Genomic DNA, 24399 nt, shown 5'->3' on the forward strand with positions numbered 1-24399 from the left:
AGGAAACAAAGTGGGAAGAGAGTTAGAATGGCCATATCTACTATGTTCGTGTGCAAGGTAACTAGAATGTATAGTTTATCTCAGCAAAGACAGCTTCTGGCTGTTCAGCTTGTATCACCTTTGCAAACAAAACAAACTATGAATAAAAGGATTTCCCCCCGGCATGCACAGTACAGTATCTACAATGAGGCTTTTGCCAGTGTAAGAAAAAAACAAACCACAAACACCCTCAACAATTAAAAAGTTTTCTACAGCTCTAACAATATCTTGGGTAGACCTGGTCTTGGCATAAGTGGTCATCTCATATAAATCCTTTGCAAGCATACAGACGAGCCTTTGCTTTTAACTGCATAGGATGAATTTACCAAAGGGACATGCAATGAAAATAAACATCTCTGATGCAGAGGAACAATCCAATCTTAGAAGCAGAGGATCCAAAGAGTGCCAAAAAGCTGCTCGCTAGTGTTGCTTAGGACACAGATGGATTTTCTTATGTGAAATCATCTGGAACCTAGCTACTTTCTGTCTTACCTTCAGAAATCTATGTTGTAAAAGCTACTATAAAATTAATGTAGGCTGAGCAGATGCAATGGAAATTATAAAAGAGCTAACTACAACTTTAAAAAGGGGAGCTGAAAATAATAGATTTAATCCTAGATTATTTTGGATGTGACTTTGAAATGAGGAGGCAAAAAGATGGAAAGAAGAATGCAGGTCTTACCTGAACCTAAATGATGAACCTCTAGAAAAAAGAACGGGTTTGGGCTTTGGTTTAGGTTCCTCAAAAAGCCTGAAAAAAGCATGATGCTCCACACATATCTTCCAGAAAGACTTGCAAAAATCTCGACTGGCCATAAGGAATTCCAAGGTGTCCTGGAATGAACTCTGAAAATTGAGATGGCATTTGTGATGTAAGCAAACAAGCAACATATGTTACAAAGATCCATTGATAAAGCATGCACTGTGCTACAGGAAAAAAAGCTTTTCCCAACTCATTGTCCTTTCAGGCTTAACAGGCCCCTTGCCACTTTTGAGACATTACTGATCTGTCTTGCAGTATCAGAGTTATTACTCTAATTTCCTTTTGTTGATAATTATGACAGAGATAAAACAGTGGTCTTAACACTAACAAGCAGGGCTGGTTTGCATGCTGCGACTTAAGAACTGATGATACAGCACTAGAGTCACAGCCAGAAGATGACACTGTGGCATTTGGTTTATGTTTCCTTCGTTAGGACTGCTCACCTGAGATGCCAGGTTGAGGCATGCAGTACCAACAGTGAATATAGGCAAGTGATTTTAAAAAACAGTCTCAAGATGATGAAAACAAATGTTTGATCTGTGAGTAGAAATTTACCAAATAACCTTTTGTCAACTTCATCAATTCCTGACAAGGACTTACATTCACATCAGGCCGCAGTTTTATAAGAAAGCGTTTCCTCTTGAAGCTCAGCTTTCGAACCTTAGCCCAGTTGAAGGCATTGATCTTGGTATGACCCTACAGAGAAAAAAACCAGCAGAGTTTAAGCATTCCAGACCTGAATGGAGAAATCTGAGCCACTAAAGAAAGCTTGTAATAAATTAATAATCTATACATTTTGCTTGAGATTACAGCATTTCTGATAATGCAAACCATAAGCACCTGGTGCTGTGACTAAAAGCAGGTACTAGACTCTTGCATATTTACAGGACTAGGTACATCGAGTTAAATGGATAGTATCTGATCCGGTACCACTGCACAAAACAGTGTCCTAGCTTTTGCTTGCATGATGCTATTTTGTTCCACTATACAGACTCAGATCTTCAGTGGACAAAGCCACCCTCTCAGAGTTGCCTCCTCCTCTTTCCAACAGCAATATAGAATGCAGAGAATCCAGACACAGAATGTGTCACCTCACTTTGATGGGGTCATTTCCTTCCTCATTGTCTACTTAACTATGGGAAAAAACAATACAGCAACTGAAAGTTTTGTATTGGAAGCACAAAATATTGGGATGATTTTGACCTTTCATAGGGAGCAAGGGACCCAAATAAATTACTTGTTTCTGAAGAGTAACAATATGCTTTCCACAAAAATAAAGCAGCTAGAAACCCTGAGAAAAATTACCTCCAAAATACTACAATTCCCAATTGTAGCATCATTAGCCTCTCCTCCCTTTCTAGAGTTCTCTAGAAGAGACTTGTTCTTAATCTGTTAGAAGGTATTGAAAGCATTTTTAAAAAGATTCATTACAGCAGTTTGTTCAGTAAAGACTTTAATAGAAGCATTCTCACAGCACAGAGCTTTCAGAGAGATACTAGAGGATTGTTAAATGCAGAAACCTATGCTGATTTGGGCACCAGCACCAGACTGATGTAGGAGTAGTGACAGCATGACGATCTCTGCTAAGTCGACCTGCTGTCTAAGAATGACATAATCTCCCTTAGAATACTCAGCAGCACTGGCACTGATTTATAAATAAATGGCAGGCTTCAAAATAAGTCTGAGTACTGTTTGTGCATGAATGTCTAATGACATCTTCATATTTCAGTTTCTATCATTTATATCCAAAACCAAAAAGATGAACTTAAGGCTCTTGCACTATGAAATGCTTGAAGGAGGGAAGAGGCAAGAAATAGAAGAAAGATACTTTGGATCTGTCCTGGGTTTGTCAGAAAAGGTTTAATTATTCTGTCCCTGCCCAGAAGCTGGGAGAGACCACAGTGAAGACAGGCAGCAGTACCAAACAATGGGGTATTTGATACCATACTGACATCATGCCTGCCATATATAAGGAGGGCCTGTCAGGGTAGGGGGGAGTGTTTTGAGCAGGCATCAGCAGCATGGCATTAAATCTAGGATCAGGCAGGCTGAGCCATCAAGGTCAGTACAGGATTTGGTATTGCTCACCTTTACATACTATTTCATTAGTCCTGATTATTTTTAATTTGTTCTGTTCTATTAAATTCTCCTTATCTCAACCCATGAGGTTTTGCCTTTTTGTCGTGATTTTTTTCCCAACCCACCAGCGGATGGGGAGAGCAGTTGTGTGAGCAGCTGCATGTGGCTTGGCTGCTGTCTGGGCCTAAAACCATAACAGGATCTTTTAAAGAAACAAGATTCATGCACTCAGCAAAGTTAGAATGGCCTAGGCTGGTGGTGTAAATTGTAAAAACTCTGACAAAGCAATGCTACAGGGAGCTTACATTCACTACCCACATCCTTCTCCATGTACCCAGTTGTCTGTTGTTTTATTTGTCCCTGATTCACACCCATTTAGTAGGCACCATGCCTGCAAGACCTACCTGCTCCTATATAGCAGGAGGGGTCAGTATGACCAGCTTGCAAAATGTGGCCTGTGGATCAGTTTGCATCTTGAAGAGCACATTGTGGCTGCAGATGAAATTTCTACCCTGTGCATGCAATTAAGATAAGAGTCCCTGGAAGTGAAGGGCCTAATGCAGCTATAAAAGCTGTTCTTAAACAGTCATTGTTACAAAAAATCTGGAAACTCCTGAATTTTTCCAACTGAATTCTTCTAGACATAGCTGAGGTTATTAATTCTTATTGCTCTAAGAAATCTCTCCGCTTTCTGAAGCACAAAGTCATGAGCAGTCCTGAGCAGCTCTAACCTGAAACACCAGAATGCCTGTGTTGGCAACAGCCAGGTTGATTTTTGTCCCTTCCCTGTCCTTAGCTGGATGCAAGCGTATGCCATACATCTCCAGTCGACGGGCAATCTCCAAAAGCTGGAAGTCAGACTCTGCTGGTGTCTGTCCCCTTGAGAAACAAGACAGAGAAGACACACAAATTCTTCACATCTTTTTAATACAGATCAACAGGTCCTCTGGAGAACAGAGACATTTCATCAAAGAGATTGAAGCTTGCCAGACATACAGTATCTCTGTTTTTCCTATGTCTCCAGATTTATACCAGTTTGAACAACAACTTTATCTCAGTCTAAATCAATATCAAAGAAATCACACATTTTACAGTCTATTAGAAATTTTCATTGCTCCAGTTCTAAGACACTTGATATAGCTAGGTTTTGAGCCATTAACTGAACAGAATTCACTAACTCTGTATTTTCCATTGGAAAAACATGCTGTTTTCCTAAAAAATACTGTAAATAGAAGCATGTAAGGTCGTTGTTCATTCTAGAAGTGAATGCCATGCCAAAATGAAGTAAAACAGAAGACATGAAAGCCTTAATATGAATGTTGGGAACTCATGAGCACTAAATTAATCATGACACAATTATGCAAAAGTCTTGGTAATTACTGCTATAGAATTCCCTGGCACTCATATTTAATTCAATGTAGCTCAGACTGAAACTGTGCAAGTCCTGAAGTGTTCTTGACAGCAAATCCCCCCCCACCTTTTTATACCTTATTTATAATTCTTTTAACCATCTTCTTACTAGGACTCTTTTTTCCCAGGCCTTAGCATACCAATTTGCATCATCTTGAATCCTATTCCCACAAATCCCTAATTCTGCAAGCACTTTGTGCTTTTCTTAAAACTATCATTCAACACCTTCTTCACCCCTCTGTAAGTACAACATGGTAGGGTGAAAAGGTAACATTTGATGTCCTTGAATTCAAAAAGCCTGCTGTCAGAAGTGCCTGACTAATCAGTTATCATTTGCAATCATACCTGCATGCATAAAATCAGCAGTGAAGCATCTTGTATGAAATAAGACTGTAAAATAATGGCATGCTTGAATGAATATCAAAATCAATTGCTCTTAGAGCACTTTGTTAGAGTAACAGGAGAAAGGCAGGAGTACCTTCAGGAAATTCATAGGCTTGAACATTTGTTGAGAAACTCAGAAGTCCAAATCTTATGATCTAGGATATATTTACAGTTAGAATTACTCTGAAGGGAAAGAAGACCAATGACAAGAACAAAGAAGTCTTACACGTGGTTACGGTGAAATTCCATGATTTTGTCTTCTAGAGCTTCTTGTTGAGGTATATATTTGTTCTTGGCTAGGTGTTCACGATCTATGGTTTCATCAAAATCTCCAATCTCAGCTATGAAGAATTGTAAGAAAAGTCTATTAAAACATTATATTGCATAATAATTATTTGGGTAATCTAAAAGGTGCAGACGGCTGGGAAGAAGGCAGAGAAGCAAATAAGTTTCCTGCAAGCTGTGCCATGGTTTCATGGCCCCCACTGTGTCATCTTTCACTCATTCCTCCCTTCTCCTCTTACTATATGATATGTGAGAAGTCCAAGGATTCCTCCCTTCACCACAACCAAGTAAGCAGCTGTTGGATGTTAACTGAACAAATGAAGCCACCCCAGTGTTGCCTTGTCCTGTGTGTGGGGCAGGGGTCAGGAATCACAGGGAGGACAGCACTAATTCAACAGAACTCATCCCTCTCTCCCACCGTGTTGCTAAGGTGCCTTTCCCTAGAGCAGCTAAGCACAAGCTTCTTCCTCAGGCCCATGCACCAAACTGTAAGCTTTGGGGCAAAATGTGAGATGGTTTTGTTCGCTTGTTTGAACACAGGCACGTATTCCACCACATGGAATACATGTTATGAAACATTTGCCTTCCTCTAATTTTGCAGCCGTTTCAGACACATTCTGTTTCCCTCCTCCTCAAAGTATCTTCCATCTGCTGCAGTTATTCAATACTGTGTGTACAACAGTATGTCACACCCACCTTCCATTTTGCAGCCCATTCAGTGAGATTTCTTATTTATTTATTTTTTGGCAGGGGGTTTGGGATGGTGGGGAGGGGGATGAAGCAGGCAATCTATGTGTGGGTGCCAGATTACTATGTTGTTGCCTGCTATTCTTGGAATGCCTCTGAAAAATCTTGCCATTAGCTTTTTCACTGAATAGCATAGCAGCTTCTGCCTGCAAACCTATTGGAACAATAATAGCAACATCAATACAACAAAGGCTGCTTCCTTAGTAACATCAGTGAAATTAAAATGCAGCGCTCTCAAATTAGATCCAGGTTTAGTCAGACATGCTGTTGTGCAGCTGACCTAGGATAATGCCAACCCAAGCTCAGCTCTTTGTCTCATCCTTACTTCTGTTCTGCCCATGTAAATGAACCTTTAATCCAGTTCTGTCCAAAATAAGCCAGTTTAGGAAAGCCTTCAGATAATGTTTAAAACACTGCAGGTGATTTCTAACAAAAGTTTACCTGAGATCAGATGTATCTGCAAATGTAGAGGGGGAGTAATAGCCATATGTAGGCAGGGAAGGTGAGAACCAAAGCATCTATGAATGACAGAGCAATAGTCTTTCAACATAAACTGCCTGCAGCCACGCAATGACTTTCATACTTTGGAGGTCAGAGGTAGAAAAGAGTTGACAACTGATACTATTTGATTTCCACCCCTTCCCTCATCCCATCTACTCTGAATCATTCCTTGAGACAGCAGAAATACTACAGAATCTTGGAGATTTCTCTTCTATAAAGGAGAATTTCTGTTTGTCCCCCATCTCAGAAACATCTCCCTCACTAGTTTTACTTGCCCAAGCATCACAAATCTTTAGGGACTATTTTTAACCCTAACTCAAATGAAAGGCAAGTTTCTCGTCTTTTAAGGAAGCCATAAGACCACCTAAGTTTGCAGCACCTCAAATAGTGTGGGCTTTGATTTTTCAATATGCAGGTGTTACACTGTATGTCCTTGTACACAAGTGAACTTAAACCACCTTCTGTAGGGTTTTCTTCAGAGCCAAGACTAAAGAGGACTCTTATTTCACCTCTACATGATTTCTATAATGTTCTGTGCATTTGGCAACTGCAAACCCATTATCAAAATTGTCCTGGCTTGAAAATTACTTTTGAATTTGACCTTGTATTCAATAGCTTTTACTTTTCTCCTTACCCCTTCTTTTCCACCTTAAAAGCCTTTCTAAGTAGCAGTCCCTTTAGAATGAGAGGAAGCTATATTTTTAGTATGATCAGCCTCACATATAACCCTTCTTTAAAATCTTCTCCTGAGTTTTAGCCAAAGGTTGATTTCCATGGATGCTCCCTGTTCTCTTATCTTACAAGTGCATTACACCATGCTGTATTCTGTCTGCATTAAAACTTCTGATAATCTAACACTTTGCATTTCAGCTCTTTTCCTTTAATCAGTCCATCTTCATACTTCATACACTCGCTTTACTGCACCATTTGCAGTATCAAAGTGTCCTCTTCTAACACTTTCTGTCTCAAATATAAATTTCAGTCTGTAATATACATGCTAATTTAACAGACATTTATTTACCACCATATTATGATTGAATATAAAGATGAGTCTATAACAGAAACATAAGATTGTATACCTAATATAAGGGCCTCTTGGAATCAGATATCCTCCATGGAAACTGCTCATAAACACAGCACTGATAAGACTTACAATACCTAACCTCCAGCATTATCAATCTTTCCACCTTGATATCATTACTCTTATCAGCTGTTTAGTTCAAATATGCAATATAGTCTTTTTTGCTATCACATAATAAACTGGAGAGAACAAAACCAGAAGACAGCCATATAGGTAAGATATAGCCATAAATTCTTACCAGAGAAAATGTTCATACAAAAGTATTAATGAGACAAGATACTCAAAGACTACAACATGGATAAATAAATGTGGTAGAGCATAGGTTTTTAAACTCTACCAGAGGTTTTTAGCAAACACTGTTACACAATGAAAGGGAGAGGAGAAAAATCATGAGCAGTAAACAAAAAGTCCAGCATGCAGTCAGGAGATGACAAGGGGAAGCCATTGCTGCAGGTAGAATAGAATAGAATAGAATAGAATAGAATAGAATAGAATAGAATAGAATAGAATAGAATAGAATAGAATAGAATAGAATAGAATAGGTTGGAAGAGACCTTCAAGATCATTGTGTCCAACCAGACCGGCCTAAACCGGACCAGACTGGCCTAAACCGGACCAGACAGGCCTAAACCAGACCAGACCGGCTTAAACCAGCCCAGACCGCCATAAACTGGACCAGACTGGCCTAAACAGGACCAGACCGGCCTAAACCGGACCACACCACCCTAAACCGGACCAGACCGGCCTAAACCAGACCAGACCGGCTTAAACCGGACCAGACCGGCCTAAACCGGACCAGACCGGCTTAAACCGGACCAGACCGGCCTAAACCGGACCAGACCGGCTTAAACAGGACCAGACCGGCCTAAACCGGACCAGACCAGCCTAAACCGGACCAGTCCGGCCTAAACCGGACCAGATCGCCCTAAACCGGACCAGATCGCCCTAAACCGGACCAGACCGGCCTAAACCAGACCAGACCGCCCTAAACCGGACCAGCTGTTGATGGCTTAGTGAAGAACTTGAGTAATTAGTAAGAGATGAGTAAAACATGAAACAGGTTCTAAATAGAAATCATAAGGAAAATAACACATATAAAGTATAAGAGCTCAGAGAAAGGATGATCATGAAGCAACACCTCAAATTAATACATGAGATAGGGTGTCCTCTCCCCAACATCCTTCTTTCGTGCATGAGACATTTAGGAGAAAAGTCACCCTCCTAGAATGTAATGTAGCAAATGATACCCCAAATGATCATGACTTTTTTTTTCCCATGAGATGAAGGGAAGCTAGAACTAGCTTAACCAAGAAAAGGACTATAGTTGGCATGCTGGACACTCTAACAGGAAAACCTAAAAGACACTAGCCAAAGAAAGTGGTTTTGTTGTTGTTGTTGGGGGGGTTTTGTTTGTTTTTGTTTTTAATTAAGTCTGTAAAGTACTTGGCTTTAAAATGGTATGAGGAATATAGAATTTCAGAGGCTATTAAACAGCTTCTTACTGCCACTTATTCTGGGTGACAATAAACACGGCAAGCAGAAACCCATGCAATCCTGCCTTTCCAAGAGCAATTCATGAGGAACAGCCCAAACACTCAGACTATAACAAAGGATCATGAGACTTCCCTATTAATCACTAAAGAACTTTTGAATGTATTTGTTGACTCTGATTTCCATACAACAGCACTTCAGTGGAAATATGTAATACTGAATTGTACAATGACCGTTCAAAACAATGGTCTGCTACAACCATTGTGCATGCTACTAAGTTTTCCTAACTACTCCTCAAGATGAATATCCATAAAATCTTGAAATGGAAAACAGATGCTACCTTTCAAGTGACATGGAAGCTAAAAGAAGCTTTGATGCGATGAAAAAAGCTAATATGTGATTCTACTGAACAGTCTTATTGCACATAATTTGCAATTCAAAACCAAAACCCAGCGTTTAAAACACGTTGTTGGGTTTTTCTCTTCCCTATCCATTTCCTTTTGGGACTGTGATTTAGTCTGGCATTCTAAGCATGTTTATTTACTATATTCTCTGGACAGCATATAGATCTCCTCGTGGAATGTGAATGCTCTACTAGCGTAATATGTAGGAATACAGGAATTCTGAAGAATTCTGCCTGTCTGGCACTGCTTTGTAGAGTTTGCTTTTTAAAATAATCTTAGCAAGACTATTAAATGTAGTGCTTTAAAAATGGAAATCCAGTGTTCAGGAGCTCTTCTTTATTTAAAAGACTGTTACCTGCATTTGAATTCCATTATACAAAAATACAGTAAATTGTCCATATGGCTTAAACCTGTCCGTAGGGCAGCTACTACAAGGTAAGCAGACAAGTATGTCCAACCATTCATCTTGTTTATCCTCTTGGAAAGAAGAAAAAAGGGAACTTACACTGCACTATGTGGGAGATTAAGAGAGCAGTGCTGGTATCATTACATGTTAGCCTTCCCTGTGCCAGGTCCTGCTTCACTTGCAATGCAAATAGGTACCTGCAAAACAAAAGTGAACAAAGAGTTACACAATGCAGGAGGGGCAAGTATTTCAATGGCAGCTCTGGTTTTAACTACATGTTCTTTTCACTTTTGAAATCTAAAGAAGTGATCTGAATTTCATAAATTTAAAGGCTAAATAAAACCTAATAGGCACCGTATTACAGCCATTAGAGTCTTAATGGTGGCTGCTTTGCAGAACCAGTGTCTTTCTTTTTCTCTCTCCTTCCCTCCCTTGGAACTAGAGCAATGAGATTTGACAGTGGAAGCAAATGTGACAGATATTAAGTGCTCAGCAACTGCACACCAAGAAGCACTAGCTAATGGAGCCACTTGTAGCTATGAAGAAATGCCAGATAAAGCAGTGATTTAGCATTATCAGTTAATTCTTCTGGAATACAAGGAGAGCTCTAAACTTCCACCATGGCACTGACCTGGAAACAAGGAGCAAAATCTTGATCTAGCTAGACTCTAGCTAGCTTTGATACTTTTGTGGCCCCATTAACTGCACTGCCTGTGCACCAGACATTTTTAACATTGTTGCCAAACCACCTCAGCCACGTAAAGCAATTCTGCAACAAGAGTTTGTGCATAGCGTAATTCCACACTAACACAAGGGTTCAAGACTCTCAGGGGTCCATACTGGGAACAGTGCTGTTTAATACCTTCATGGATGGCATGGACAGTGAGATCAAGTGCAACCTTAACAAGTTTGCCAATGACATCAAGTTAAGTAGTGCAGCTGACATACCTGAGCAACAGGATGCCATCCAGAGGGATTTTGACATAACAGAGAGGTAGGCCCATGTAAAACTCATGAGGCTCAACAAGACCAAGTGCAAAGTCCTACACTGGATTGGGGTAATTGCTGGTATCAATACAGGCTAGGGTGCGATCTGATTGAGAGCAGCCCTCTGAAAGACAACTTTAGGGTACTAGTGCATGAAAAGCTGGACATGAGTTGGCAATGTGTGCTCACATCCCTGAACACTGTATCCTGGGCTGCATCAAAATAAGAATGACTAGCAGGTCAAGGGAGGCAATTCTTCCCCTCCTCTCTTCACTCTGGTGAGACACCACCTGGAGTACTGTGTCAAGTTCTGGAGTCCTCAGCAGATGTAGGACATGAACCTGCTAGAGCTGGTCCTGGAACAGCTCTCCTATGAAGAAAGGCCAAGAGAGTTGGAGTTTTCAGCCTGGAAAAGAGAAAGCTCTGGAGAGACCTTGTTGTGGCCTTTCAGTACTTAAAGAGGGCCTATAAGAAAGACGGGGACCATCTTTTTAGCAATGCCTGCTGCACAGTATAAGGGTTAATCTTTTCCAGCTAAAAGAGGGTACATTTAGGCAAGACATAAGGAAGACATTTTTATGCTGAGTGTGGCGAGACACTGGCCCAGGTTGCCCAGAGAGGTGGTAGCAGCCCCATCTCTGAAATTCAAGTTTAGGTTGGACAGGAGTCTGAGCAACCTTGTCTAGTGAAAGATGTCTCTACTCACTGTACTGTTCTTCCTACTAGAAGAACAGAGCACTAAAGTGTTGTATTTTCTGCTTCTTCAAGTAATGAAACTGTCCCTGTGGATATGCCTTCACATCCTATGCACTGCTGTGTACATATATATTAGGATTCAGAGATGCCTCCCAAGGTGCAGAAAGAGATCACCAAAAATCAATCTATAGCTTGTGTACTAAGCAACTAATATGCAGAATATCTATTTGGAAACAGAAATCTTTCATTAGTAACATGACATTGAGAGTTTTCATTTATACTTTTATTGGTTTTATTCAGTCTTTCAAATAAATATTCTATCTTCTTACCCTACTTTCCTACTTTTATCTGTCCAGGCCAACAAGAGATACCAATAATTTCTTTTTTTTCCATTCCATTACTCTATCACAAAAATTAAACAAGACCAAGATAAACACCAAACATAAATGTGGACTTGTGTGGGTCATAAGGACACAAAAGCTCTTTGTAAACGAGGACTTCATCTTGTGGGAAGATTGAAAAGAAAAATTAATAATGAAAATATTGAATCAGAATGGGAATAATAATAATAAAATAATACTGTAAATCAGAAAGAGTTGAAAACTTGCAGTGAAGAAATACTACAACAAAACAATGTTTCTGACCATAGAAGAAAGATCTGCTAATGAGGAAGAACCTTAATAGGTCCCTCACATAGATATTTTCTCAGAGGGAATATGACTTTCTATGCCAATGCAGTGGGAAATTCAGAACATAAATGGAAGTTTTGGAAATGCACTGAAAATAAACACCCTTTAAAGGTACTCTTTCTGCATATGTGTGCATCTTTGTCTACTGTCCCCTTACTTACTTCCTCTCCTTTCCATTCTCCATCTCTGAAGTCACACTTCCCCCTCTGCAAACCTTTAGCATTTGCATTGATTATACAAACAGGGTCCAATGCTGCTGCAACCTGGCAATTCACGCAATAAAACTCTCTCCCAAAAACAAGTGCAGAATTGCATCCCAGGATGCCCACATGTGCTTTAGGCAGGTCTCTTCCAACCACTGCCAAAGGGGCTTGCAGAACGCTGTTGCAGAACTACTTTCTCTGAGGGTGAGCAAAGCTCTCCCAGGACTTTAGTGTGCTTTGCTGAAACTCTAAGCACAGACTGCAACCAAATCTTGGGGCTTATTTTTCAGGCGCATTCATGGTTGGGGCAAATAACATCAAGCTAAAACTAAGGGGCAACCATCAATCATTGCCCAGTCATCTCAGATTCCACGTTCTCACCTCTATCCACCACATATTTAATTTATTAAAAAGAAAACAAAACCCACAAAAAACCCTCAACAAACACCAAAAAATTCCCAAACATAAAACCCCCAAATCAACCAAAAAACCCCACAACCCAACACCAGAAAACAAACACAAAGAAAACAGAAAGCCATCTAGCCACTAACCTTGTCAGTTCCTCCTGCAGCTGAGCATGGTCAGGTGGGAAGAATTTTACCACAAATTTTACTACGACGTGCTTCGGTCCTAGGGCAAACATTAAAGGAAGTTAGTGAACATCAGTAACATGCTGGCCAAATCTTCATTACACAGAATGAATTACAAGGGCTCATGGAACCTGCTGTGCATACATACACCTAACCTCCTGTCCTTTGATAGCACTGAGATTATTTAGAGACTGCACAATAAAAATTTACACACAATAAAAGAGAAAAGTAGCTTGGTGAAGGGGTACTCTGCCAAAACCAAGCCTAGTTTTAGTAACTGCCACCAGTTAATCCAATAAAATACATTACATGTGTCTATTTTACTTGCTTCAGAGCAGGAGGGAGCTAAAATGCATCTATTTTTCAACTCCACTAGCAAATCACTATTTCTGTTTAAACAGCAGCACATTTGTTCCAACTCTTAAAGGTACAACCAGTGATAAAAGGACCAATGCATCTCTCTTTTGTGGGGGGTGCCAGAGCAAATGTTCAGACTCATATAGCCAGAGTGTCACCTAGAAGAACTTGATCTCAATTGGCGAAACTCAATAAATCAAAAACTTTACAGATATTTGACAGAGAAAAGTAGTAATAAAAAGCACCAAAAGCTTTCAATTTTGCTTCTGCTCTTCCCAGAGCTGATGGCTATTTACAGTTTCCTGTCCTTTCCCACCACACACCATAACTTTCCCTAATGGCCTTATCCTAACTGTTTCCTCTTCTTGCTCTCTTAGTCCCAAGTTCCACAGCAGTGTCCCACACAGTTGTAGTGTATCTGCTAGTGGCTTCCAATAATAATAACATCTTCCTGTTCTTTTTATTGTGTTTGATTTCTGCTACCTTTTGGCAATGTATACTTCTTTTAATCCTTCTTTTACTGTACTTTTTTTTTTTTCCCTCTACAGAACTGTGCCCTCCATTGCCACCACTGTCTCTTCTGCAGACTGACTAAATCTAAGCTTCCTACTGGATTAGTTCCTTCACGTGTTTATGTGACATAACTTCACAGCATGCACAGTGCATCTTTTAAGGAGACACAAGAAATAAAAAATAATCCAAACAAAATTCAGTGAACAAACATCCCAACGGATGTAGTCCTAATTTATTCAAGTACTCTCAGACCAACAAAATAAATGACAAAGAAGTACTTACTTCTAATTTGTTTCATAACAGGCTTCAGAAGATCAAGCCACACCTGAAAATAGAAGAAGGTGGTGTTAGCAGCTCTGAACAAAACTACTGCTCACAGAGGAGCATTTCTTATTGCACTACTTAAATTATCAGTTACTTAATTTTTGACACTGTAGTCATCATGCTCTCCCTAATTATACATAGTGGATTTTCTCCCCAGAGCTATGGAAGGTGTTCAGGAATCACTGTCAATGGGCTGTCCCTCTGGCATAGCTTTTGAAGCAACACAGATTGAGTGAGCTGCGAAACCACAGAGAAATCTCCACCTCACTTGTCTCAGATACTATCAATCACAGCATGTTTGACCAGGAACCATTCATTTTGTGGAAACAATACCTGAAACAAAGAGTTCAGAAAAAGACAGTCCTATACTGCCAGTTGCTGTTCTCACCCTAATTAATCTCAAGAAAGGCAAGTGAAAGGGTCTGGTGCTTGCCTTTGAGCTGGGAATGCTGGGCAAATGGAGAAATGAGAAGGTGCAACCTCCTGGTTTTGCAGATCCAACGTAAGTCCCACTGTAATGCCTGGGCATAAATGTGGAACTCCCTTGCTTGGCACTATGGAGATAAAGGAGTCTCACTACCACAACCTGGAATGTCTTGTCAGGCAATGGCATGAGGCAGACAGCAGCACAAAGCGTGGGTGAGTGGAAGCTTCCTTTTGAGCTGTGTAAGCAATTTTCTCTTTTCTATAAACCTAGGGAGCTCAGGTCTAGGCTTTCTCAATTTGGTACAGCATAATTTCTGCACAGAGCTTCCTTTCATCTGTTTTTCAAAAGCCCGTTTTTCAGGATGGTGTGTGGGTCTTTGACTTGGTTTTGGAAAGAGAAGGAGTGGATGGAATAAATGTTTTCAGAGCTGAAACCCCTATATTCTGCAGTCTCAGTCAGAAGGGCCTGAGAAAATGCTATGGAAAGCCAAGGGACAATCATGTAGAAGGTAAAAGCCAGATGACTTGCAAAGCCTGGGTAAGTGGGACAGCTCACAGTCCTTATCCTGTAACAACCTATACCTAAGATTTCTATTTTGTTCTGTCCCTAAATTGCCTCCCTTGGAGACACTTGGAACATGCGACGGAACATCCTACAACCATCACAAAGGCTAAAGCCATTTAAAAAAGAAATTAACTGTGCCTTCCTCTAGAAAAATAATATGTATTGAAATGAATACATCTTTCATCTTTAATAATTTCAGATTATGTAGAGGCTAAAATATACTCCTAATGTCCATTTTAGAAAATCACCTGAGAAGCCAAACAGGCACAGGCCTGGTATTGCTGCTGTAACTGCTCCAGCGCTGCTTACTATTTTCATCAGTACTAATTTGAGTGCCTCCAACTATCAAAGACCTCACACTGCTGCTCTTTCACACTCCCTCATGTTTCTCAATTGAATTCTTTCTATGTTTCTCAGCCTATGGAAGTTTTTGTTTTTCTGGAAGGGCTGAAGAAACCCGGTCAGCCAAGAACAGGAACATGGTATTTATCACATATTAAACTGGTTCTGACACTTTTTGGCATTTCAGTAAGTTTAAACTGTTCCATAAAGCTGGCATGTACAAAATCTGCAGGGAAGGTCAGAGACTTTGCCAAGTTTAGTGGGAAAAAAAAATAAATCTTGAATATGAAACAGCCAGTTCACAAGAATATTCTCTCTGTCTCCAGGGGGAGTTTATAATACAGCATCAGCATGCAAGTGCATAATTTCTTTCTCCAGTTTTCCAATCATCCTACAAGTGAGTTATAACATCCTTGACCAGACTGTTGAATACTAGAAATGTGTATTGAGCCTGTGTGGGGAGACAGGTGGGGCAAAACAAAGAACTTACTCCTCACCAAACCCAAGAAAACAAAACTTACGCATCACACAACTCCCATACGGTATCTAACACAGCCAACCTACAACTGGTTTATAAACTGGGAATGTAAAATAGCTTGAAGATTCAATTGAGATTCATGCTTTCAATTTTCTCCAGATCCACAAAGGCTAGGCTCAAGGTGAGGAGAAAGTTCTTCACAGAGAGAGTCGTTTGCCATTAGAATGGGCTGCCCAGGGAGGTGGTGGAGTCACCATCCATGGAGATGTTAAGTGGGGATTGGACGTGACACTCGGTGCCATGGTCTAGTCATGAGGTCTGTGGTGACAGGTTGGACTTGATGATCTTTGAGGTCTCTTCCAACCTTGGTGACACTGTGATACTGTGATTTATTTTTTAAACAAGGTCTGGCATTCTGTGCTAGTGACTGTATTTCAGCAGCTGGAGAATTGAGGGAGACATCAAGTGTGAGAGTGCCTCATTTCTCCTGATCCCAGCAGGAGACACTCCATGCTCACCTCCCATGCAAATCTTGCCTGCCACATGCACAGCACACATGAATGTATACAGCTGCCGATATGTCAGGTGGGAGGTCTGGAGCCTTGCATGTTGACACAAACACAGCCCAACTGTGAATATATGACTTTATGTACGTATGATTACACCCAAGCAAGTATGTTCTAAATATTTGTTTTTCCTTTTCCACTGCACTCCACACTGGATAAGCAACTCACTCTCTTTAGATGATACGAATGTAAAATATGCATGCACGGTTTATTTCTCAGACACACCATTAAATGTAATTTTTAATTATTTTTTTTAATTGCACAATGCTTGAATTCCACATTATGGCCATCTTGAAGCTCAGGAAGTGTTAAACACCACAGGTACATTCATCTCAACTGCATCATATAAACTGGTTTTATAATTTAAGTGTACATATTATTTTCAGAGTGCTGCTCCACATTGAAAGGATGCATAATCAAATCTCCTGCTTCAGAGTTTCTGTGAGTTGCTTTTAGGTGGTTGAAGGTGTTGCTTCCTCTGAATCTCATCATGTCTGTGGCACAGCTGACTGTGGGCAAGATTTGGGGATCTTCCCCTTTTTCAGAAGCAAAGATTTGAAGATGCAGGAACATGGACTGGTGCTCTCAGATATTTGGTTAATATTTCCTTTTGCAAGAGTAGGGGCCAGGTGAGTTACTAGGCTCAGTGCATAGAGACATTTCCCTTCAGGTCAAAGTTGTGATAGACTTAGGAGTTTTCCTCCACCTTTCTCTTCACCAGAGCCCTGACTTCCTTAGTGTGATAGACTAGACCTATTTCCAGCCAGTCAACTCCCACTGCTGTGAAGGCCTCAAGCAGCCCCTAGTCTCTCCTATGTCTTGCCTCAACCAAACAAATAATTTTGTTTTCACAAGTGTGGTGGTTTTAGGCTATGCCTTTAAAATTTAGTTACAGATTTTGAGCAGAAAAGTAGAAAAATATAAACAAATTGCTATTGGGTGTAAAAAGGAAAACAAAAGATTATTCTAAACCAATTCATTGGATAAATATCTAGAATAAGACGAGCTGCATCATAACAATTCCCACTCTTCTGATCTTGGCTGTTTTGCTTCACTCAGGACAGATTAATGTGCTTATCAGCTGGCCTTGGCTAAGCCTAACCCACTGCTTCTCTCTCTGCTCCTTTTCTCTCTTGACCAGGGAGGTTGAGGGGGGTCAGTGGAACAGCTTCCCTGGTCTCTGACCAGGGGATTTTTGTGTTGTTTGCTAATTGTAAGTATCTGTATACTATTGTAAATACTGTATATTTTGTACATATTCATTGCATTCCATTGTCAGTGTAGTTCTTGCTTGTAAATAAAGCTTCATTTGCTTCTAACTGAGTTGGTCTGGCAAAGTTAATGCTGGGGGGAAACTTCAACCCACCACAAGAAGACTGAAAACTACTAGTTTACTTCAGGTCCCTGAGCATAACACAGAGGGTCATCTATTTGAAATGTAATAACCTGTGAAGCAGAAAAAGCTGATTGAATGACCTCTGTTTTCTAGAAAACTAAAAAGCAACTGCACATACCCAAGATGATAGGATTTGCTTCAGCTTAACAAACATACATACATCAGGAATGTCAGTATGTCATTATTAAGATAACTACATGAACCCTCTGCTCTAACAGTACTGTAGAGTTGCAACATTCTGAAGAGTTATGTTAAGCTCTCAAGTCACCTAAAGCTTTAGTTCAAGGAGATCTGGCAGAATACAATACTTTCTAGTAAACTATATTTCATGTAAATCCAGGAGAAAACTGTGAGATGGATCACTTTTAAAGGTCAATGCCCATTAAAAAAACCCTCCTCTTTAATTATAGTTAGCCTAAAATACTGTGACCGCTAATGCTCAGTTCTAGTGTCTATGTAAGTCTCCACTAAGGCATGATGACACATTGCTGTACTAGCAAGGAAATCCTCATTTGTTTCTTTTGTTAAGAAACATTGCTTCTTATAGAAATTTTACATGTATGGAGAGAAAATACAATTTTTTTTCTAGTTGCCCAAAGTAATCTCCTTTAGATCAACCGGAATTCACTGAACAGGCAGAATGTAATGATCAAACTACCCAGATACTGAGCACACATGCCAGTAGGTCACATAGTAAGTGTAAAGTAAAACAAACTTCAGGAAAAAAAAGTCATTGAAGGCTGAGAAGTCATTAGCCTTTGGCTTTCTCTGTTATGTGATACTGCTTCTACCCTGGAAGTATTAGTATTCAGCATTATGACTGAATGTTGTCAGCAACTGTTCTGAGTCCAAAGTGTCAGGAACAGGACACCTGCCTACGCCACCCAGCTGCCCAGGCACAATTTTCATCAGTTTATTTGGGTCTTCTGGTTTTGCTTTCCTTTTTATTAACCTTGTTATATTTTATCTATTCATTTTCTTGCCCTACAATGTTTTTCATGGAACTCTGTCACAATCATTCCAACTTCTCAGCCTACCGACAAGAGTTATTTCCACACTCAAAGTTAAGCAGGACTGTAAAATTAGAGCTGAGAGCCTGCAACAGCCCTGCCTTTGGCTTCTCTACTACAACTGATAAAGGTAAAATGTTGTCCAGCTTATGTCTGAATTGGCTGTTACTTTCAGCATGGATGAAATCTGACAGGAGTAATCAGGTTCTAAAAACCATTTCTTCAACTCTAGCAGGCAAGAACAATTTTTTTTTAATTTCCTTTTTTTTTTTATCTTGGAGACTGAAGATTAAATACCCTTTTAAGTAAGGAGGAGAAGGAGAGAATACAGTGTATATGTAGATGAAAAGCAGTTGAGAATTAATCCTATTACATACCATCATCTTTTTATGATCCGGAAATTCAAGGCCAAAATAGTCGCCTTCAACAAGATTCAGGTGGTTGCAAACAGCATCATGCAACACTTTCCCAGGAGCTCTTTGCTGTAAGAAGAAAACAAAGCCTAGGGTTACAAAGATGCTTTTAATGAGTGGCAGGAAAATTATTGTGCTAAGAAATCATCCAGCAAACAACACTGTCAAAACAGTTTATAAAATCAGTGGATATTCCAACCATACCCACAGGGCAGTTTACAACAATTACACCAGTTTTAAACCTACAGAAAATCTTCATCCATCCCTGGATGGCAGCTCAGAATCTATCTTTGAAGAATTTTTATTTTTGAGGGAAAAATACCATGAAATAGAAGAGATAGAAGAGGAGGATATGGGTTATAGATTTCTTGTGTCTGCCAAGGCTTATATCTACAGTGAATTTCACAAGATAACCATCTCATCCCCACGGACCTTCAAGCTGTGGCAGATGGTGCAATGCACATCTGTATACAACACACTGAAACCAAAATGTTCACTGACAGGCCTGTCATACTAAACAAAAGAGTCTTGAGGGTTTGGTGGACACCACTTGATACACAACAGGCTCAAGATCTGGGTTCTGATTTCATATGGTCCTATCCTGAGCCTCTTGTGGTGAAGGCACTGAGGCCTCAAGGCTCATCTGTGCTACTGGAACAGAATTGTTGAGCAGTTTGAAGGAGTCAAAATCAAGCATTTCCTTCCACACATTGACAGCCTTCCCTCTATAAGGACCAGATGTTCTAGTCCAATATTAGCTCTCAGAGCAGCCGCTTTGCTCATTGTAAGGATTCTTTTCATCAGTGTATCAGTTAAATCCACACCTGCAGCAAATACTGTAAATTACAGATCACCAGCATGTCTTCAGCAAAAATCACTGTTTCTGTATAAAAAGGGCAATCACTGAAATCAATGTTTTTGTTCCCTGCACAAATGTACCTATTTTAACTCAAGAGGCCCTGAAACAGAGATCTCCACTCACTTCAAAACAATAATAACCTACTGAACTGCACAGACTCCTCTATTACAAGAGACCCATCACACCCCTTTGCACTCAACCTACAGATTGGCTCTTTCCCTTTCTGCCCAGTAAATAATTACTACAGCAAAATAAAAAGGTCATAACAGAGCAAAGAAAAAAACAACCTTAGAGGGGGGCAGTTTGGCTGACCTGGCTCAAACAAGAGACTGAGCCCATCTCCCAGCATCTCCAGGAAGTGCCCATAGCAGAGTCTAGCAGGCAGTTGGCCCAATCCCACCTGCTCCCAGATGTGTCACTACGCAGTTTGGTTTCTGTTTCACTGGGATACAAAAAAATTAATCCCCCCCCTTTTTGTTTCTACCTAGGGTAATACTAGATTTTCATCCACAACCCAAAGCACAGAGCATTTTCCCCCAAGCAATTTATCTAATACTATCTAATACAAATTGTGAAAAGCAAATATACAGTAGCATGGTTTACACCAGGCAAATTATAAGGATGATGTTTTTCAGGGAAGGCTCTGAATATGTGTGCCACCAGAGTGGCGCTATCACCCTGTGATGCAGGACACAATGACCAAACCCTTCAATGCTGGCTGGTTTTGAAAGTCAGAAGGGAACAGCCAGCCTCACCCCCCCAAGGAACTTGTTGAGCAGGTTTTTGCCCAACATACTCCCAGTGCCTTTAACAGACCTATGCCACCAGGAAACAGCGTACGCTTAGATTATTTTATTAACTGTTTGTTAATGTTAGCTGCAGCAAATATTAGCCTCATAAATAATGTCAGAAAAACACATCAGGAACAATTGCAGACAGAAATACTAGGGTTTTTTTAAGCATTCATCTCAACCAGACTTGCAGTATCTAACATAATTCATACTAAAATGCCAAGTAAGAGGACACAGAGAAGGTAAGGAAAAAAAAAGGTCTGCTTTTCTAGACAGAACACTTTTGATCTGATATAATGCCATAGAATAGAATAGAATAGAATAGAATAGAATAGAATAGAATAGAATAGAATAGAATAAACCCGGTTGGAAAAGACCTTCAAGATCATCAAGTCCAACCTGTCACCCAACACCATCGAATCAACTAAACCATGGCACCAAGTACCTCATCCAGTCTCTTCCTAAACACCTCAAGTGATGGTGACTACACCACCTCCCTGGGCAGCCCATTCCAATGGCCAATCACACTGTCTGTGAAGAATTTCTTCCTAACATCCAGTCTAAACCTCCCCTGGCACAGCTTGAGACTGTGTCCTCTTGTTCTGGTGCTGGTTGCTTGGGAGAAGAGACTAACCCCCACCTGGCTACAATCTCCCTTCAGGGAGTTGTAGACAGCAATAAAGTCTCCCCTGAGCCTCCTCTTCTCCAGGCTAAGCAACCCCAGCTCCCTCAGCCCCTCCTCACAGGGCTTGTGCTCCAAACCCCTCACCAGCTTTGTTGCCCTTCTCTGAACACGTTCCAGCAATTCACCTGGACACAGCACTCAAGGTGCGGCCTAACCAGCGCTGAGTACAGGGGCACAATGGCTTCCCTGCTCCTGCTAGACACACTGTTCCTGATACAGGCCAGGATGCCATTGGCCTTCTTGGCTGCCTGGGCACACTGCTGCCTCATGTTCAGCCTACTATTGACCAGTAGCCCCAGGTCCCTTTCCGCCTGGCCACTCTTCATCCATTCTGACCCCAGCCTGTAGTACTGCATGGGGTTGTTGTGGCCAGTGTGTAGTACCCAGAACTTAGATGTGTTCAATCTCATGCCCTTGGACTCTGTCCCTATGTCTAGCTGGTCAAGTTCCCTCTGCAGAGCTCTCCTACCCTCTAACAGACCAACACCTGCCCCCAGCATGGTGTCATTTGCAAATTTACTGATGATGGACTCAATCCCCTCGTCCAGATCATCAATAAAGATGTTAAAGAGCATGGAGCCCAGCACTGATCCTTGGGGCACACCACTAGTGACTGGCTGCCAGCCGGATGTGGCACCATTCACCACCACTCTCTGGGCTTGGCACCATGCAGGTCTCAAGTGCAAATATATTTGGATACACTCATTTCACATTTTCTAGTTCATTAAACTGAAAGCATCCCAAATGACCACCGTTCAGCCTCCAGTTCTAGCAGAAAGCTTCCCATTCCTTCCACTGTGGAGGCATATTCAAATACAAATCGTCCCTTAATGAAAGAGCTTCCCAGTAAGTTCATTTTATTGGAAGCAACAAAATACTATTTAAAAGACATTCAAATGAGTGTAATAATGATATTGCTTACTGCTGCAAAAATATACCCACAAATGACTTGGAAAGTTCAGGAAAATGCTCCTGCTTTCAGGCTAGTCTCAGGCCTCCACAGATTGGATGGGGCTGAGAAAGATGCGTTTATCAGCCACCCTCACAGAAAGAGTCATAAGATATTTATTCATCCAGTCATAGTATCAGTCAGGGTTGGAAGGGGCTACAAGGATCATCTAGTTTCAACCCCCCTGCCATGGGCAGGGACACCCCACACTAGATCAGGCTGGCCAGAGCCTCATCCAGCCTGGGCTTAAACACCTCCAGGGACGGGGCCCCAACCACCTCCCTGGACAACCCATTCCAGGGCTTCACCACTCTCATGGGGAAGAACTTCCTCCTCATGTCCAGCCTGAATATCCCCACCTCCAGCTTCATTCCATTCCCCCTAGTCCTATCACTATCTGATATCCTAAGAAGTCCCTCCCCAGCCTTCTTGTAGCCCCCTTCAGATACTGGAAGGCCACAATTAGGTCACCTCGGAGCCTTCTCTTCTGCAGACTGAACAGCCCCAACTCTTTCAGCCTGTCTTCACAGGAGAGGTGCTCCAGCCCTCTGATCATCCTCGTGGCCCTTCTCCTGACACGTTCCAGCACATCCATATCCCTCTTGTAATAGGAGCTCCAGAACTGGAGGCAGTACTCCAGGTGGGGTCTCACTAGAGCTGAGTAGAGGGCGAGAATCCCCTCCCTTGACCTGCTGGCCACACTTCTCTTGATGCAGCCCAGGATCTGATTGGCTTTCCAGGCTGCAAGTGCACATTGAGAGCTCATGTTGAGCTTCTCGTCCACCAGCACCCCCAAGTCTCTCTCCTCAGGGCTGCTTTCCAGCCAGTCACTGTCCAGCCTGTATTTGTGCCTGGGATTGCCTCGACCCAGATGCAGGACCCTGCACTTGGTCTTGTTGAACCTGATGAGGTTGGCTTGTGCCCACCTCTCCAGGCTGTCAAGGTCCCTCTGGATGGCATCCCTTCCCTCCAGCATGTCTGCTGCACCACACAGCTTGGTGTCATCAGCAAACTTGCTGAGGGTGCACTTGATGCCAATGTCACTGACAAAGATGTTGAACAAGCCTGGTCCCAGGACTGATCCCTGAGGGACTCCACTTGTCACTGGCCTCCACGGGGACATGGACCCATTGACAGCCACTCTTTGGGTGCATCCATCAAGCTAGTTCTTTATCCATCTAGTCGTCCACCCATCAAACCCATGTGTCATCAGTTTGGAGGCCACGGTGTGGTGTGGGACAGTGTCAAAGTCTTTGCTCAGGTCCAGGTAAACGACATCAGTTGCTCGCCCCTCATCTATTAATGTTATCACCTTGTAATGGGTTGAGGCAGACCCCCTCCCCACCATGGGCAAAAAGAACAGCTCAGACAAATGGACTGCAAAAGTGATGGAGAGTTTAAATGAAAAGCGGTGACTGTTTACAGAGAGCCAGAAGCGCAGTGACAGAGAAAGATCATAAAGCAGACCCAGGAACCTCCCATCCCCACCTGAGGGTGCACCCAAGACCCCCAGGTCTCCTTCTTCCCCCCCTCCCCTGCCCCCACTGCTAGGCTAGTCTCAGATGTCCAGATCTGAGACTGCCCATCCCCCCCTTAGCCTTGGGCCTAGCCAGGCCCATGGCTGGGAGACATGTCCCCCAGTTACCAGGTGACGGAGAGGAAGGAAAGAGGAAGTGCCAGACCCTGCACTGGATTTTATAGTGGTGCAGAGAATTATGGTATGAAATACCTAATTTCCTGTGTCCACCCCTCTGGGCTGGACTTCTGGACACAGGAAGTAAACACAGCAGAGGGCACCCAGCCCAAACTGCTACACAGTTCATAGAAGGCCACCAGGTTTATCAGGCAGGATTTGACCTTGGCGAAGCCATGCTGACTGTTCCAAATCACCTCTTCACTGTTCTTCTGAGTCAGTAGTGCCTCCAGGAGGACCTGCTCCATGATCTTTCCAGGCACAGAGGTGAGACTGA

The 24399-nt window shown here is 41.7% G+C and overlaps 1 protein-coding gene across 7 annotated transcripts in view; it reads right to left on the bottom strand.

Moving 5' to 3' along the window:
* The window catches only part of FARP1 (FERM, ARH/RhoGEF and pleckstrin domain protein 1), a 229720-nt gene that overhangs the window by 55167 nt on the left and 150154 nt on the right, over nt 1-24399 (bottom strand). For all 7 annotated transcript variants that reach the window (XM_054162933.1, XM_054162932.1, XM_054162930.1 and 4 more), the window contains exons 3-10: nt 19110-19214; nt 13908-13950; nt 12717-12795; nt 9690-9787; nt 4902-5016; nt 3613-3760; nt 1403-1498; nt 722-885 (exon numbers count right to left, since the gene is read on the bottom strand). In XM_054162933.1, the coding sequence (XP_054018908.1) occupies nt 722-885; nt 1403-1498; nt 3613-3760; nt 4902-5016; nt 9690-9787; nt 12717-12795; nt 13908-13950; nt 19110-19214 (848 nt within the window). The remainder of the gene's footprint in view (nt 1-721; nt 886-1402; nt 1499-3612; nt 3761-4901; nt 5017-9689; nt 9788-12716; nt 12796-13907; nt 13951-19109; nt 19215-24399) is intronic.

Source organism: Dryobates pubescens, chromosome 7, assembly GCF_014839835.1.
Source record: "Dryobates pubescens isolate bDryPub1 chromosome 7, bDryPub1.pri, whole genome shotgun sequence".
Classification (NCBI taxonomy): Eukaryota; Metazoa; Chordata; class Aves; order Piciformes; family Picidae; genus Dryobates; species Dryobates pubescens.